At 60.6% G+C, this 17,485-nt stretch overlaps 2 protein-coding genes across 4 annotated transcripts; one reads left to right on the top strand and one right to left on the bottom strand.

Annotated features, from left to right (window-relative positions):
- Positions 1-325: 325 nt before the first annotated feature.
- Positions 326-8,583, bottom strand: ELMOD3 (ELMO domain containing 3). Of its 3 annotated transcripts, none has more exons than XM_074807929.1 (11): positions 8,388-8,583; positions 7,751-7,854; positions 7,379-7,448; positions 6,092-6,154; positions 5,644-5,735; positions 5,289-5,412; positions 4,407-4,529; positions 2,831-2,961; positions 2,131-2,207; positions 1,905-2,032; positions 326-1,182 (listed from the first exon to the last, which is right to left on the bottom strand). In XM_074807929.1, the coding sequence occupies exons 1-11, from the start codon at positions 8,458-8,460 to the stop codon at positions 992-994; spliced, it is 1,176 nt and encodes a 391-aa protein (XP_074664030.1). In that variant the 5' UTR covers positions 8,461-8,583; the 3' UTR covers positions 326-991. The 3 variants fall into 3 exon arrangements, with proteins under 3 accessions (XP_074664030.1, XP_074664033.1, XP_074664031.1); XM_074807932.1 differs by having other exon boundaries at positions 7,751-7,828; positions 8,388-8,415; XM_074807930.1 differs by lacking the exon at positions 8,388-8,583 and adding an exon at positions 8,108-8,368 and having other exon boundaries at positions 7,751-7,828.
- Positions 8,584-9,167: 584 nt separating this feature from the next.
- On the top strand, positions 9,168-17,151 carry RETSAT (retinol saturase). Its single transcript, XM_074807928.1, has 11 exons — positions 9,168-9,370; positions 9,747-9,929; positions 10,552-10,793; positions 11,386-11,584; positions 12,204-12,401; positions 12,494-12,613; positions 13,836-13,974; positions 14,150-14,259; positions 14,905-15,071; positions 15,399-15,558; positions 16,001-17,151. The coding sequence occupies exons 1-11, from the start codon at positions 9,205-9,207 to the stop codon at positions 16,144-16,146; spliced, it is 1,830 nt and encodes a 609-aa protein (XP_074664029.1). The 5' UTR covers positions 9,168-9,204; the 3' UTR covers positions 16,147-17,151.
- Positions 17,152-17,485: the final 334 nt, after the last annotated feature.

Here is a 17,485-nt window from a genome sequence, read left to right as displayed (position 1 = left end):
AAACGGCCCCTCGGCCTCCGAAAACCCGCAAGCAAAACTCTTGCCTCCTCCTCGACAAGGTTTTCCCAAAACCAAGCCGAAGCGGAGGCTGGGAGGGATTTTTCTTCCCCTCCCCGCGGTGCTCTGGGCGCTCAGGACAGAGTCTGACCCTGGTTTCTCTCCCCCAGAGCAGCTTTTCTGCTGCTGAACCCCAAATTTCGGTGCCAGGCAGAGCCCACTTCACCCTTCCCCGCTCTCCAGAGCCGCCCTCCGCCAGCAGAAACCCCCTCCTCTCGCCCCAGAAGCAATCCCAAGTCCAAAAGTCTCCATTACGCCAAGAAAAACGTATTTTTCCTCCTTTTATTCACTTATTTAGATGCTGACACGCCCAGGGATGTTCAGGGGGGCTCCCCAAACCCTGGGGACGAGCTGCCCCCACCACGCCAGCAAGGGGGCTGCGCTCATGCTCTTACCCCACCGACAACGTGAAATTAAGGTGCCGCAGCCCAAATTGGGGGGTTTAAACCCTCCCAGGTGCTGCCAGAGCCACGACTGGATTCAGGAGTCCTGTCACCGCGCTGCCTGGAGCGTCCCTGAGCTTTCCTCTTGGGGGTAAAGACAGATGGGAGCGTGAATTTGAGACAGACAGACGGACTCTCCCAGCCCGCAGGCTGGTGGCTCATAAAATCCACCCGCTCTGCCACGTTTTCCTGCTTTCCTTTGGGAGATTTCTGCCTGGAGAGGGTCAAATCCTGCTGCGCCGAGTGATGCCGACAGCGCAGCCAGGACGCTTACGGGGTGAGAGGGGGAAGAACCAGACCACCCTTTCTGGGGTTTGGGGGCAAAAAATTCTACCCTCTGTGGCATCCCAGGTTCCCGACCGCCCTCAGCTCAGTCCCAGGCCCTTCTCAGGGCAGCGGCCACCCCGCAGGGCTCCGCGTCGCCCACCTCGACCTGCAGGGCCCTTCCCGAGCCCCCCGAAGCGACGGGGCCGAGCTCCCCGCGGCGCCTCTCAGACCAGTCGGGCTTCTCCTTCCAGCTCAACCTGCAGGTCGCAAACGCCCGTGAAGTCGATCTCCTCGCCGAGGGAGGCGGAGGGAGAGGACGGTTGCTGAAGGCCGTCAGCCGCGGGGCTTCGGTTCACGTAGGCCTCCAGGGATTTCAGGAGCCGCTTCGGTTTCTTCTTGGCGGATAATTCCAGCTCTGGGGAGGTCGGAGGGACACGCGTGAGGACGGGGCGGGGTCAGGGACGCAGCGTGCAGGTTTTGACCCGTATCTTATTTCTGGTGTCCCCGCGGGAAAGGGCACGATTAGGTTTTGCTCCGGATGAGAGAGCACAAAAAGCTCCTCGCCAAAACCCCCAGAGCTCAGCATCAGCCTGAGCTCCCCCCCACCAGGATCCCCCCCAGGAGCGCGGATCAAAGCTGAGCCTGACCACGACAGCTGGACCCGGTTTGAAGAGGGAGCCATTAGCACGGCGCACCCGGGCGGCTCTGCTGACATCAGGCTCCTCCGGAGTAAATAACCCCGCTGGTTCATTTAGTGCTCGCCACGGAAAGCTGAACGTCGGCGACCGCGCTTCCACCCCGCGCCGCAAACAGGGCTTACGCAACCGACGGGAGCGAGCCCGGGGAGCCAGAAACGTCCCCGTTTGTCACCCACCTCGAGCCACCACTACACGGCAGCCCTCTGAACTTCTGTGGCTGCTCGTCTTTGAGATGCAAAAAGCAGGGGGGGGGGAAAAAACCACCCCACGGGGCACTCAGGTTGTTGAAAAATCTCGGTGTGAAGATGAAATGATGAATGGTTGGGGCTTTCTGGGCATTACACCCCTTGGGGTTGGGCTCAGCAGGACACGAACGTTCTGGGAAGGCACCGGGTTTGTCCTTGGCTGGAAAAGGAGGGGAAAGCGCGGGGAGACGAACCCTTGAGGAGGAAGCTGGAGTCGGCGACGGTCTTGCGCTGCCATTTCCAGACGCGGTAGAGCTGCAGGAAGGCCGCCGCGTACAGGTCGTTCAGCACGGCGATGACCTGCTGCCTGCGGTTGCACTCCCTGCAACGGGCACCACGATCAGCGACAGATGTTGTTTGAGACCCCAAAACCAGCCCTAAAGCCCGGCTTAACCAAGCTGCCGGTGCCCCGGACCTCACCTGGAGAGACATTCCTCCCTCAGGGCCTGGATGACGATGCGGGTGATGTTCACGGACATGATGCAGAAGGGGAAATTCTGCAAGAAAATGAGCGTTATGGCAGCTCGGCTGGAAAAAGCCTCTTCTCCGGCACGTGGAGGTGCCCAGACAACACCTCCAGCGCTTTTACGCCGCATCTGCGTGGCCCCAAACCCGTGGGATGGCGGCTGCAGGCAACAGACCCGTGCAGCAGGATAATAAGACTAAAGATACGGGCTTAGATGGATGCTGTGGGTCAAGCTGAGCTTATATTCAGGCTTAAACCCAACCATAACCCAGACTAAAATGCCAAGTTTAAGCAGACAGGCTCCACTCACCCCCGTTTTCACACCCTGCTGCTCTTCACCCACTTCTCCAGCCCTTTTAACCCGCACGAGTTCAGCCCCAAGCCAGGATCCCGGGAGCAAATCTCTGATCTCCACCAGGACACTAAAAATTTTATTTCCAGAATAAAGCCAACACCTAGAGCTCGGCTTCAGCCTCCGGTCGGAGCTCCTCAGCTCTTCAGGGATCACCTTCCTCCCCTTACCAGCGTGAGGGGGTTAAACAGCAAAAAAAACAGCCAAAACCCCCACGTTTTTGTGCTTCCCTGTCCCTGAGCGTTAGAAATCAAGGGGTAGGTACCACCGCAGGGAGGGAGCGAAGGAGGCGAAGGACGTGCCTGGGTTTCGTGCTGGGAGAGCTTGAAAATTTCTTGCGCCAGAGGCAGCGTCTGCGCGTCCATGACGAAGTAGAGCAGCTGCATCAAGCCCAGCATCCCCGTCCCACGCAGGTCGGTGCCGGGATCCACACCTGGAAGGGTGGGACAGCCCGGGGTCGCTCTCTGGTCCCCTCCCCGCTTCCACCAGCTCTTTATACCCCCAGGAGCGCAGGGGTTGCCTTCAGGAATGGCACCCTGAGGGAAAGCTGTCCGGGAACGTCCCTCAGCCCTCGGGGTCCCACCCAGCGCCCATTCAGTGCCTTCTCCAGGAATCAGCACCTTCACGCTCTACCCACCCCAGGGCACGTTGGGCTGGTGAACTCACGCTTAAACCCAGTTGTGTACGAGACAGGGTGGAGAATCCAGAGCCGTTCCCCTCCTGGTTTGGGTTTTAGGCCTCATTAAAACCCAGCTTATTTAACTCGTGAGTCAACCAGCCCGAAAGCTCCTGCGAGGCCGCGTGCGGCAGCTTTAATCACGCTGTTTTTCTTACACAGCCGAGGCTGAAAGCAACCTGTGACACAACCTTAGTGACAGAGCCCTGACCTGCGCTTCGTTAATAAACCAGCCCTCCGGAGACGGCTCATTAGCTGCAGAGATCACTTGCTAATGAAGAGCATTAATGGCTCAGGCAAAGCGGACGCCAACTACTTCTTGTTACGCCCGCGCCGGCTGGACACGGGCAAGCGTGGCAGCACGTGCTGGTGTTGTGTGGCCAACCAGTCCGGATGTTGTACTGGTTGTGACAGCTGGCTGGGGCAGCGACAGAGCTGCTACAAAACCAGGGCTTGGCATCGGGGCCAGTTTTGTTTCATCTCTTTATCGATGATGAGGATGAGGGGAGCGAGTGGACCCGCTGGGTGGGAGCGTCGGCCTGAGGCTGCCCCTCGATGAGTGGGTTCAGTTTTGGGCCCCTCACTCCAAAAAGGCCATTGAATGACTCGAGCGTGGCCAGAGAAGGGCAACGGAGCTGGTGCAGGGTCTGGAGCACAGGTCTGATGGGGAGCGGCTGAGGGAACTGGGGGGTTTAGTCTGGAGAAGAGGAGGCTGAGGGGAGACCTCCTGGCCCTCTGCAACTCCCTGAAAGGAGGGTGCAGAGAGGGGGGAGGAGTCTCTTGAGCCAAGGACCCAGCGCCAGGCCAAGAGGGAATGGCCTCAAGCTGCGCCAAGGGAGGTTTATGTTGGATATTAGGAAAAATTTCTTCATTAAAAGGGTTGTCAGGCCCTGGAACAGGCTGCCCGGGGAGGTGGTTAAGTCGCCATCCCTGGAGGTATTTGAGAGACATGTAGATGTGGCACTAAGGGACGTGGTTCAGTGGTGGGCTTGGCAGTGCTGGGTTAACAGCTGGACTTGATGAACTTAAAGATCTTTTCCAACCTCAGTGATTCTATGAAACAGCAGCAGGGATGGCGGCTGCATCGAGAGGGAATGAGCAGCAAACCCTTTCTGCTGCCTCTGGATCCTGAGGAGGGAATGGGACCAGCGTGATTTCTCTCGGCAAAGGTTCCCTCCCTGAGATCTCTCCCTCTGCCCTACCTTGGAAGCCGAGCTCTTCCCAGTGCGCCCCGTAGCGCGGGCAGCCCAACCTGGAGCGGGTTAGCTTCTTATAAATGGTCTGCAGGATTCTCATGTGCACTCTCTCGTTATCATCCAAACCACCTGGCAGAGAGAAAACACCCCTCAGCATCTAAAAAACACCCCTCAGCAGCCCTAAAATGCCCCTCAGCAGCCCTGCCCCACTGGCTTCGAGTGCTGGCGCAGAGATGCGGTGGGGAAAGAAACCACCATCAGCTGCAGGGTAAAGCCAGAGACCAGCTGGAAGTGAAATCTGGCAGCTGAGAGCAGCTTATGGTGACAAGGAGAATGTCCCAGCTGTGTTTATCCTGCTGGAGGGGAGACAGGAAGGAGAGGAAAATATATTGGAGGTGCAAACCCACAAATGATACGACTGCGTGCTGTATGAGCGCGGGGGTGATGAGTAATTTGGGCATCGTGTAAAGCTTTGCTGGCCAAAGCAGCACTGCCCGGGGAACCACGGCCAAACGCAACCCACAGAGGAGGAGTTTCCAGGTGCTCAGCACGTGCGATCCACACCCGACACAGCCCACGCCGAGGTACCACCGGCTCACAAAAGGAGGAGCGGGAAGGGCCGTAGAGCGGCGGAGCAGCTCCCCGGTGCTGCGTCACGGGGTCGAGAGATCCATCGATCCCCCCGCGGAAGGGAGCGTGTCCCCAGCAGGGGAGCAAAGGGGATGGAAAACGCACCCTTTGGGACAAGCAGCTGCCACAGAGTAAGTGGGTAGAGACCCCGCTACACCCCTGAGCCCCCCTCGAGTCGCTTCCCACGAAGCTCTCGGGATGAAGGTGACGCTGGCTGGGCCGGGGAGCGGCTGGTGTGGGGACAGAGGGGACACTCACACTGTGCCATGGCCAGGGCCAGCTCCCGCTCTCCCTGCAGCTGCGGCTGGAGCCGGGGAGGACCAAAGAGGAAGTGAAGCAGAGCAGCCAGGCCTTGCCTGCGCACCGTCGCCCGGACCTTCTTCTGCGGAGGAGAAAACACACGAAGAAACGATCGGGGCCGGTCCCTCGGGGAATTGAGCAGGAGGAAAAACCCGCGGGTGAGCCGGGAGGGATGGGATCAGGCAAAGAACCGAGCCGAGGGAAGGCAGAAGGGAAAGAGGGGAGCGCTGTGCTTCTCCCGCCACGCTCCCCTCTCCTACTTACTAAAACTACCCCCCCGAGAGAGGGCGAGAGCGCGGGGCCCTGCCCGTACCCTGCACTCGGAGAGGTCGGCTGTCTGGAAGTACTGCAGCGCTTCGTTGAAGGAGATCAGGGGGGCGGCACTGGCCGACGTACCCCCCAGCCCTGTAAGGAGGCAGAGAATGGGGTTACCCACCCCCCCAACATAAGCCCTGCCCTCCGCTCCAGCTTCCCGGCACCGAAACGAGCTCCCGCCTCACGCCAGAGCAGCCGCTGTGGCACAGGGAGGTCGGTCCCCGCTGCCGGCACGGGAGGAGGGGGAACACTTGGGGAGCTGGGGAAGGCAGCGGGTCTCCCACCCTGCCCCAGACCTTCAGTCCTTTCCCCAGCTCTCTCCCACCCCCAAATAATGCCCCCCCGCTGCACACCTGCCTGCTCCTGCCCTCTGGGACCCACATCCCTTCCCCTGTCCAGACCTTTTCTGTCCAAACAACCTCCCTTATCCCCAGCACCAGCTGTACCTGACTGGATCTCTTCCACAGCCTCCCATTCCTCCTGGGCTCGCCGCAGCTCCTCGCTGATCTCTGCCGAAGAAAAGGCACGCCGGAGGTTAGAGGTGGCGGGGAGATCCAAGGGGGTGTTTGCTCCCTTCCCTCAGCACTGCTCAGGACATCTCGGGGCAAGATTTCCCCTTCTTTGGGGAGAAACCCCAACCAGAGTCCCCCGAGACGCTGAGAGGTTTCTCCTTGGCAAATCTGGGGCAAAGCAGGGTGAAAGCTTTGCCAAGCCAGAGCCCGATTTGTCAGTGAGCCCAGTGCCGGGTTGTTTGGGCTCCTTTGAGCTCCCCAGGCGATTCACAGAATCCCAGAATCATCTCGGTTGAAAAAGCCCTTGAAGACCCTCCAGTCCAACCATGAACCTCACCCTGACCGTTCCCAACTCCACCAGATCCCTCAGCGCTGGCTCAACCCGACTCTTCAACCCCTCCAGGGATGGGGACTCCCCCCCTGCCCTGGGCAGCCCATTCCAACGCCCAACAGCCCCTTCTGCAAAGAAATCCTTCCTAAGAGCCAGTCTGACCCTGCCCTGGCGCAGCTTGAGGCCATTCCCTCTTGGCCTGCCGCTGGTTCTTTGGCTCAAGAGACTCATCCCCCCTCTCTGCACCCTCCTTTCAGGGAGTTGCAGAGGGCCAGGAGGTCTCCCCTCAGCCTCCTCTTCTCCAGACTAAACCCCCCCAGTTCCCTCAGCCGCTCCCCATCAGACCTGTGCTCCAGACCCTGCACCAGCTCCGTTGCCCTTCTCTGGACACGCTCGAGTCATTCAAGGGCCTTTTTGGAGTGAGGGGCCCAAAACTGAACCCACTCATCGAGGGGCGGCCTCACCAGTGCCGAGCACAGGGGTCAGATCCCTTCCCTGTCCCTGCTGGCCACGCCAGGACTGGTACAAGCCAGGATGCCATTGGCCTTCTTGGCCACCTGGGCACACTGCTGACTCCTGTTCAGCCGGCTGTCAATCACCACCCCCAGGTCCCTCTCTGACTGGCAGCTCTCCAGCCATTCCTCCCCAAGCCTGTAGCGCTGCTGGGGGTTGTTGTGGCCCAAGGGCAGCACCCGGCATTTGGCCTTAGTGAAACTCCCCCAGTTGGGCTCAGCCCATCGCTCCAGCCTGGCCAGGTCTCTCTGCAGACCCTCCCCACCCTCGAGCAGATCAACACTCCCACCCAACTGGGTGTCATCTGCAAACTGACTGAGGTGGTTTCCCCCCACACAAAACAGGACCCACACAAGGGAAGCAGAGGAAAAGCTCACCAGCACACGCAGGCTGCCCCGCTCCCTGCACGAGTGCCTGCAGGAGACCGTTTTGCCTCAGAGCTGAGATCTAAGCAGGGACAGAGACACAACCATCACCCACCAGAACAGACCCGGAAAACCAACCGCTCCCCACAACCCTGAGCTCCTCCCGCAGGGAACCCCCCCCGCCCTCTGCTCACGGGCTGAGGGCTGCACCCGATGGCTGGAAGGGTGGGAAAGCGGCTCAGAGCCCTCTGGGGACGTTTTTGTTCTGTTACCAGATCAGGTAACGCCCCGAAAGATCATTTTCTGCGGACATAAATGGAGAAATAAAGCGATAGCGTGGGGGGGGGTCTGACAGCGAGGGGCAGGGCTCAGGCTGACACGCACGGGGACGGACTTGCCGGGCGGGGGGAACCGCTGCCGCTCCTCAAGCTGCTCCGAGGCCCCGGTGCCGCCGCTCATGCCCTGCGGGGAAGAAGGCGGCCGCCCCCCTCGGCGGGAGCCGCCACGGAGCCTCAGGTGGCGCGGCCGGGTGGCCCCAGGGGGTGGCAGCCCCCCAAGGACCCCTCAGGGGCTCCCCGGAGGCCTCAGGCCTCTCCTGCGGCCTGGTCCCCCCCTGCCGGCCCCGGGGCGCCCCTTCCCGCGGCCCCCGCCCGCGGCCCCTCCCGCCCGTCCCCGGTCCCGGCCATCACCCCCCGGGGCCGCGCTGCCCTTTGACCCGCCGCCCTCTGACCCCGCGCCCACCGGAAGCGGCGGCGCCCCCCGGCCCCGCAGTGCGCAGGCGCGGCCGCGCTGCATGCCGGGAGCTGTACTCGGGCCCCCCCCGGCACTGCAGCTCCCGGCAGGCCCCGCGCGGGGCGGCCGACGGCGGCGCGGGAGGGTCACACCGCGGGGAACGCGGCCGCCGCCGGGCCGGGGCGGGGCTGGGCTGGGCTGGGTCGCCGGGCCCGGGCTGCAGGGACCAGTGTCACCTCCCAGTGCCCGGTACCGGCTCCCAGTGTCACCTCCCAGTGCCCGCCATCACCTCCCAGTGCCCGGTGCCAGCTCCCAGTTCCCAGCGTCAGCTCCCAGTGCTCGGTACCACCTCCCAGTGCCATCTCCCAGTGCCCGGTGCCAGCTCCCAGTGCCCGCTACCAGTTTCCAGTGTCAGCTCCCAGTTCCCAGTGTCAGCTCCCAGTGCCCCACGTCGGCTCCCAGTGCCCGGTGCCAGCTCCCAGTTCCCAGTGCTCGGTACCAGCTTCCAGTGTCAGCTCCCAGTTCCCAGTGCCATCTCCCAGTGCCCGGTGCCAGCTCCCAGTTCCCAGCGTCAGCTCCCAGTGCTCAGTACCATCTCCCAGTGCCATCTCCCAGTGTCAGCTCCCAGTTCCCAGTGCCATCTCCCAGTCCCCGGTGCCAGCTCCCAGCCCCCAGCCTCCCCCTCTCCCGGCCCCCCCCGCCCCTCCCACGCCGTGCCGGTGCCCGGTACCAGCTCCCAGTGCCATCTCCCAGTGCCCCACGTCGGCTGCCAGTGCTCGGTACCACCTCCCAGTGCCATGTCCCAGTGCCCGGTACCAGCTCCCAGTGTCAGCTCCCAGTTCCCAGTGCAATCTCCCAGTGCCCGGTGCCATCTCCCAGTTCCCAGTGCCATCTCCCAGTGCCCGGTGTCAGCTCCCAGACCCCAGCCTCCCCCTCTCCCGGCCCCCCCGCGCCGTGCCGGTGCCCGGTGCCAGCTCCCGGTGTCCCGTGCCAGCTCCCGGCCCCCCCCCCGCCCCTTCCGGGCCGTGCCGGTACCGCCTGCCGGTTCCCCGCGGGGCGGAGCGGGGCTGCCCGTCGAGCCGCGCCGGCAGACGGGCGCAAGCGCTATGTGGCCGTACGCGCTGCTCTTCCTCCTCCTCCTCCTCCTCCTCCTCCTCGTGCGGCTCCTGCGGGGCGCAGGCGGCGGCCCCAACCCCTTCGCCGCCGATGCCCGGCGCCCGCCCGCCCCGCTCGTCACCGACAAGGCTGCCCGCAGGACGGTCGTCAAGACAGGTACGGGGCTGCCCCCCCCCGCCGCTCGCCGGCAGCTTTGACCCCCCCGGTGGGACCCCCCCGTCCCTGCGCTCCGCCGCGGGGGCATCACCCCCCCGGGTGACAGCATTAACCCCCCCCAAGGGCAGCATCACCCCCCCGGCACAGCGTCACTCACTGTGGTGGCATCTCCTCCCCCCCCCCGCCCCAGCATCCCCCCCTAGGGCAGCGTGACCCCCCCAGAGTGGCATCGAGGCGACACGTCCCCGGGGCACAGCATCGCTCACCAGGGTGTGATCCCCCCCAGCGAGGTTTCGGGGGTCACCCCCCAGGTACCGTCGGGGGGTGCCACATCCCACCCCTGAGGATGTCGCACCCCCCGCTCTCCCCCCTCCAGTTTTCTCTGCAGATAAAGTCCCCGAGGGGCTCGATGCCATCGTGGTGGGCAGCGGCATCGGGGGGCTGGCGGCCGCCGCGCTACTGGCCAAGGCGGGCAAGCGGGTGCTGGTGCTGGAGCAGCACGGGAAGCTGGGGGGCTGCTGCCACACCTTCACCGAGAAGGGCTTCGAGTTTGACACCGGTAGGTGCCCCGCCGGCGTTTGGGGTCCCAAATTCACCCCTGGCTCAAGGCAGGGCGGGGGACTGGGCAGGGGGAGTTAAGGGGGGGTGATGCCTGGGGTGGGAATCGCACCCGAAACACCAGGGGAGACCCAGGGTGGGTGTCCCCAGCGCCCGCCCCGGGTTATACAAGCGCTCTCCCTCCCCCCACAATCCTCCCGCTGAAGGTGCCCTGTTGCTGGAACATCAAAACCCTAAAAAATTCCCCATAATCCAGCTCAGATCTTATAAATCTCCCCGTCCAGGGGATGTCGCCTCGCACACATCTCCCTCGGCCACCTCCTTTCAGCAAGACAAAGTCCAGCTCTGCACGAGCTGCACGGGATTAATTATTTACAGCGACGCAGACAGGAAAAATATCAATATGTCATGAAATTCCTCAAAACTGCTTAAAAACGTGACAGCGAGCGCTCGGTTTTCCCTTTGACCTGAAGTGGGAGGCGGGTGTTGCCCTTTCCCCTCCGTAGGGAGCTGCTGGGGTGGGAGGTGGAGAGATCAGAGTGTCCTGTACGTCCCAGGGGGATGCGATGGGGTGTGAAAAAATAAAAAAAGGAGAAAAAAAACCCCAAAAATACATCTTTCAGGTATCCACTACGTGGGGCAGATGGGGGAGAACTCCATCATGCGCTTCGTGGTGGAGCAGCTGACGGAGGGGCAGCTGGAGTGGGCTCGGCTGCCGGCTGCCTACGACGCCGTGGTCCTGGGGGCGCCCGGCCGCGGCAGGACGTACCGCATCTACTCGGGGAAGAAAGAATATTTCCGAGCCTTGAAGGAGCAGTTTCCCGGGGAAGGGGCCGCTATCGATGAGTTCGAGCGGCTGGTGAAGGTAGAGGGAGGGGATGGGGGGATTTTTTTGGCTCTAGTGCCCCTCTGCGGGGTCAAGGAAGGAGGGAAAATTCCCACCCCCACCCCGACACCCACTGGGCAACTGCACAATAATGGTGTTGCACAACCCAGCCCTAAAAGCATTGGGAAACAGCAAAAATCGCCCTTTTCTTCATCAAAAACCCAGCGTCGGCACCCAGAGTTTTAACCCAGCTCCCTGAGGATACTCATGGTCCCACCAGATGTGCTGGGACCCCCCATGAGCCCCGACACCCCCCTCTAAGCACGGTGGGATGATGCTCCAGGACCTCCCGGCCGTCGGGGGGATCGCAATCATCGTCAGAACGGCGCTAAATTAACGTTAATTGTGCTTTGAAACCACCGCAAAGGCTGGGAGCCTCCGCCGCGGGGGAGCTTTTGGGGGGGGGCAGGTGCTCCTGGGATGCAGCGCTTAAGAGATGCTGCCTCCCCTCCGCCAGCCAAGCTGTAAATTTAAGGGGAAAAAGCCGCTTTTGAGCATCTTTCGAGCCTGCCGCAGGGTTGGGGGCAGCTCCCCGGCGTGGGGTGCTCAGCACCAGGCTCCTCTCCCGCAGAGCACCAGCGGAGGGACGACGTGGTTGATTGTCTTGAAGATGCTCCCGCGGGCTCTGGCCACGCTGCTGGCTCGCTCGGGGCTGCTGTGGCTCAGCCCCTTCTGCCGGCTGGCGCCGCGCAGCCTCAAGGAGGTGGTGGACGGTCTCACCGCCAACCGTGAGCTCCGGGCCGTCTTCAGCTACCTCTTCCCCACCTACGGTAGGTAGCCAGGAGGCTCCGAGGCACCGAGGAGGTGAAGTTAAACCCTTTAGAAGCTAAAAAAACCCCAAGAAAAGCCGTTTTAATTTGCTCTTGTAAGGGTGATGGCTGTGGCGGTTCATGGGTGAGGGGTGCTGTGTGCGTGGATGCTGTGCCAGCAGCCTTGTCCCCACGCCGGCGGCTGGGTGTCCCCATTTCTCACTGTCACCTCTTTCCCCCCGCATCCTTCAGCCTCACGGCGCGGCAGCATCACTCCTCTTACGCAAGGGAACACGCGCCCACCCTTAACCTCTTGCTGGCACCCACCACCCCGGACTTGCCGTAACCCTTTTGCCTTGAGCCTTCCCCTTCCCATCCTCCCGTCTGCCCCGGGGGTTCGCTCACGGGCCCCCAATGACTCAGCGGGCACAGCCCGATTTCCAAAGAGCCACCGGCTTTGCCACGGGGCCACCCACGTCTGATGCCCTCCCTGCTCCTCTGGGTGCCGATGACCCATCGTTTCTCACCCGCATCCATCCTTACAGCATTGCGTCCCGAGGACAGGGCGTTCCTCATCCTAAAAACTTCAGGATAAGCCACAAACCCACGATTCGGCACCTTACGCTGCCCCTTTTTTCAGGCGTGGTCCCCTCCAAGGCCAGTTTCTCCATGCACAGCATCCTCGTGAACCACTTCCTCTGTGGTGCGTGGTACCCTAAAGGTGGGGCCGGGGAAATCGCCTTCCACACCATTCCTGTTATCCGGAAAACCGGAGGCAACGTGCTGGGAAAGGCGCCGGTGCAGCGGATCCTGCTGGACCCCCAGGGCAAAGCCTGCGGTGAGTCCTGGCACGGGTGCACGTGGCTTCTTCCCGATGCAGCGTTGCTGTTAACCGGAGCTGTTCCTCCCCTCCTCGCCTTTCCCTTCCAGGTGTAAGTGTCAAGAAAGGCCAAGATTTGGTGAACATCTTCGCTCCCATCATCATTTCGGATGCCGGGATCTTCAACACCTACGAACGGCTCCTGCCGGCGGAGGCGCGGGCATTGCCTGGTAAAACACGGCAGCGTTGGGTTTCGTTGGGGTTACAGCATTAATCCCCCTCCAAGCCACATCAAAAAGCAGCTTCTTTATAATTATTTCTTAGACATCAGCAAAACCCCGTCCTTCGTGTTCAAAACACCATCCCTGGCCATACATTTCTTCTCAGGGTTTTTAATCAAGTCTAAATTAATTTGCCAAAACTGGCCGTACAGTTGGCAAAGCCCTGGCTTGCTGCTCGTTTTCCCTAAAAACCACAGCGTAGTACCCCGAAACGTGTGAAATTTGGTGAAATGTCCACTTAAAGTTGGGTTTAGTGCCGCCTCAAAATCTTGCTGCTTTGGAAGGGGCACAGTCGGGTGGGAAGGGGCACGGTTGGGTGGGAAGATGCACGGTTGGGTGGGAAGGGGCACGGTTGGGTGGGAAGGGGCACGGTTGTGTGGGAAGAGGCACGGTTGGGTGGGAAGGGGCACAGTTGGGTGGGAAGGAGCACGGTTGGGTGGGAAGGGGCATGGTTGGGTGGGTAGGGGCACGGTTGGGTGGGTAGGGGCACAGTTGGGTGGGAAGGAGCACGGTTGGGTGGGAAGGGGCACGGTTGGGTGGGAAGGGGCACGATTGGGTGGGAAGGGGCACGATTGGGTGGGAAGGAGCACGGTTGGGTGGGAAGGGGCACGGTTGGGTGGGAAGGGGCACGATTGGGTGGGAAGGGGCACGATTGGGTGGGAAGGAGCACGGTTGGGTGGGAAGGAGCACGGTTGGGTGGGAAGGGGCACGGTTGGGTGGGAAGAGGCACGGTTGGGTGGGAAGGGGCACGATTGGGTGGGAAGGGGCACGATTGGGTGGGAAGGAGCACGGTTGGGTGGGAAGGGGCATGGTTGGGTGGGAAGGGGCACGGTTGGGTGGAAGCTTTCTGGGCAAACATGGTCTAAACCATTCAACATTTGCAAAGCAGCAGCGCATCTGAATCCGAGAAGGTCATTAAATACAGCAAAAGCTCAAGCCAAGGGTACCCTAAACCACCCCCCCTAGGAAGTCACAGCACCGTTGCCTGAGTTTGCAGGAGTTGCCGTCCCACCCCTTGAGCACACACGGGATGTTTTGAGATAAACCAGTTTTACAAGCCAGCACGGGAGCAGCGTAGATACGAGGAGGGCTGCTTCTAGGAGAAACTGCTTCTCCATAGCTGAGGATCCCAGAAAATAATTATTTTCTCCTTCTTCCCTCCATATTACAGAGATCCAGTCTCAGCTTCGCATGGTGACACATGGGGAAGGGGGTTTCACCGTCTTCGTAGGTCTGAACGGCTCGAGGGAAGAGCTGGGGCTGGAGCCCACCAACTACTTCATGTACCCAGGAAATGACCTGGATGAAATGTAGGTTTGGCTTCACCTTAGATGTGCTTCATTAAGCATAAGGAGACAAATTCCTGGGTGGTGACTCAGAAGATGCTCTTGGCAGATCCTCACTGCATGGGGATTCAACCATAACAAGCGTTCAGGGAAAGGTTGGCAACCAAAACCCACCTCAAACCTCTGCATCTCTCCGCAGAATGAATCGCTACCTGGCTTCTTCCAGAGAAGAAGCTGCCAAGAACATCCCTCTCCTGTTTGTCACCTGCCCATCATCCAAGGACCCCACCTGGGAAATGAGGCACCCAGGTAAAGGCTGAAGCCCAACCACAAACGCTTTGCTTGAAGACTTGTCGGTTTTGGTCCAGCCGGGACCGCGGCGATGCGCTGAATAACGACAAACTCACGCCAGTTTGTTGAAGGGGGAGCATTGACAAGAGCAAACGCCGCCGTCTGCCAGCTCCCAATTTATTCCCACTTGTTTACGTTGGTTTGTTTTTACTTCTACATCCTACTGACCTTCAGGTTTTATCTGTTCACTGCTCACACGCTCACCACCCATCCTGCAGGCGCCGTTCCAACCTGCTGTTCCTGACGCTCGCAACACGCTGCTCCGTGATTTTGCCCCAGTTATCCAAAATCATTCTTCTAGCCTCAAGGCCAGTTCACATTTTGCTAACTACCAGTTCTTAATTCCCACAAAAAAACTCTTGCAGGGGTTTCATTCATTCGATGACTGCAACTGAGGAGTTTCTCCTAAAATAGTCCTGGGCAAAGCTGCTGAGCGAGTTGCTCATGGAAAATGGTCTTCAAGAGAACTGGATGAAGGATACGGGCCCACAGAGACCTGGGGACATCCCAGGTGTTGCCAGGGGGAGGGTTGGGTTTGTGACAGTGAAATGGTGGCGTCAGGGTGAGCACCGGAACAACCACCCCAACCTTGTCCTACTGCAGGTAAATCCACGCTGGCCATCGTGAGCTTCGCCAAATACGAGTGGTTTGAGGAGTGGAAGGACAAGCAGGTCAATAAGCGGGGAGATGATTACGAGGAGTTGAAGAAGACCTTTGTGGACGCCATCATGCAGGCTGTCTTCAAGCTCTACCCCCGCATTGAGGACAGGGTGAGGAAACCCGGCGTTCCTGGGTCCTCCAGCTCCGCTCCTGGGTCCCATCTACTCAGCCCCATCCTGCACACGTAGGAGCTGGGTCTGGGCCTGCTGGGCAGCGTGGCACCAACCCACCGCTGCTGCCTCCTGACCACGCGCAAGGGGGGATGATGGTCCTCTAGGACCATCCTGGGACCAAACTTGGCCCGATCCACCACCCAAGGGTCTGCAAGGAAACCTGTCCCAGCCCATACCCCACAAAAACAGCTTCCTGGAGCGTGAGACGCCCCACACCATCATGCCTACCCCCTGCAGACCACATTGTCCCCTCGTCCCCTGCAGATCGAGTACATCTCCGGTGGGACACCCGTCACCAACCAGCACTACATCGCTAGCCCCAAGGGGGAGATGTACGGCATAGACCACAACATCCCCCGCCTGCAAGCTGAAGCCATCGCCACCGTGAGGGCGCAGACGCCCGTCCCCAACCTCTACTTGACAGGTACCATGGCCACCTTCCGGACACCACGTTCTCAGATGAGGACACCTCTGGGGAAGCAGGATATGGGGTGGTGGTGGAGAAAAACCGTCAATGAAATAAGGGGACAAGATGCTGTTGTGCCGTGGGGTGATGCAGGAGCGGCTGGAGCGTGTCTGAGTGGAGGAGGAGGGAAGGGCCGTGCCTCCTCTAGCTCCTGGACCTTGTCTCCCTGCCCAGCGCTGATTTATTTTAGCTGGACAGGATGAGGCCCTTTCCCTGCTGGGGAGAAGGAAGGGGTCAAACGGGGAGAGGTTTTGTGGGTTCAAACCCAAGCGGCAGCTGGAAGGTGGGGAGGGCGGATGATGGATTGGGATGGCTGATGGTCAGTTGGGGATGGGGAGCACGGGCTGCCCGCAGGCCCCCACCACGGTCGCTGTCACTGCTGCCTCCTGCTCTCTTCCAGGGCAGGATTTGTGCCTGGGCGGCTTCATGGGAGCCCTGCAAGGAGCCTTCATCTGCGCCAGCGCCATCCTCAAGCGCAACCTCTACGTCGACGTGGCACGGCTGAAAAAGCGCACACAGGCCACCAATTCCAAGAAGAAGGACTAACCCCTCCCGCCCCACCAGCCAGGGCCTCCCCCCAGCACCTTATTTTCTGCTGTAAATCAGCCGTAGCACAAACACAAAGCCGAAGGCCCAGGAAGACGTTGTTCCCGTTCCCAGCCAGCTTGTTTTGGACCTCACCCACCTAGAGCTCACCTCTTCCCCCACAACGTCCGCCGCTAGTGGGTAAACGCCAGCGCTGATCCCTGGCCACCCTTTGAAGGGCAAAACCCTTCTCCCGGTGTAGGGAAGAGGGTCTCCAAGAGCTGCCATGCGCAGCAGTGGCCAGGAAAGAAGCCAAGGCAACCCCAAAATCCAGAAGACAAAACCCAACAGCCTCTACCAGCGACACCCGTGATCCCCACCAGTGTCCGAGAGCCACCCGCACCGTTGGAAGAGCATCAACCTTCACCTGCACCTCCCAGACCCACTGGGTCAAGGGCAGCGAGCCCCCGGGGGCTGCTTTCACCCCTTTCAGACGGCAGCTTTGGCACAAAGTTGGGCTCCTAAAGCTCCACGTGGGACTCGGCAGCCCCGCGGGTTGCGGAGGCAGCGGCACCTCCCCGAGTCGGGGCTGTGCTTGTCCAGGCAGCGCTGGGCATGGCACCAGCTGGATGGGCACCAGCTGCCTTTAAGCACGGGGAAATCACACCAACCCAAGCCCGGGAGAGGATTCTGCCAGGAATAGAAGGATTTAAGCCAGGTTTAAAGCTATTTAAGAGCAACGGTGCTTGCTAGCTGTATAGGGCTTTCAAAGTCATGCCGTGTTGCAGCAGAGTAGCAGGAGCGTGATGCAGCCCCTCAGCCCCACGATGCAGCCGGTGTTTCGGTGCTGCTCTACCCCTCATCGCCCAGAGACATGCGGTGGTGCAAACACCCACCCCTTTAGCGATAAAAAAAAAATGTCTAGCCTTTCTGTCTGCTGGGAGAAGCTTGGGAACGTGATCAAAGGTCTCTCCAAATGGGAAGGGAAGCACGTGAGACCAGAAATAAATAAAGTAATAAGAAGCATCTTGTGATTCGCGTCTCGTGATGTGGGATCAGCAGGGCTGGGGTTAGGGTGGTGTGAGAGCAGCTTTTTGACACTCCAGGTCAGCAAATTTGGGAAGGGAAGGAGAGAGGGGATGCTGTTGAGACTAGTTCTTGTGAGCACATCGCTCGGGGCTCGTCCTGCACCAGCACAGACTGATTTTGGGGAGAAATAATTGCAGAAGTGTCACAAGTGGGCACCCCAAGTTAGGCAATGAGCAACACTGGTAGAAAAGCCCTGCTAGGACCTTGCGGGGGAAGCTGGGTGGGGCTGTTTTCCTCACAGCCAGCAATGGGGAGCAGGAATTCACAGGAT

This window comes from Strix aluco, chromosome 28 (assembly GCF_031877795.1).
Source record: "Strix aluco isolate bStrAlu1 chromosome 28, bStrAlu1.hap1, whole genome shotgun sequence".
Classification (NCBI taxonomy): domain Eukaryota; kingdom Metazoa; phylum Chordata; class Aves; order Strigiformes; family Strigidae; genus Strix; species Strix aluco.
Note: the sequence above shows the minus strand (reverse complement) of the source record. Positions and strands in the feature narration are given on the sequence as shown.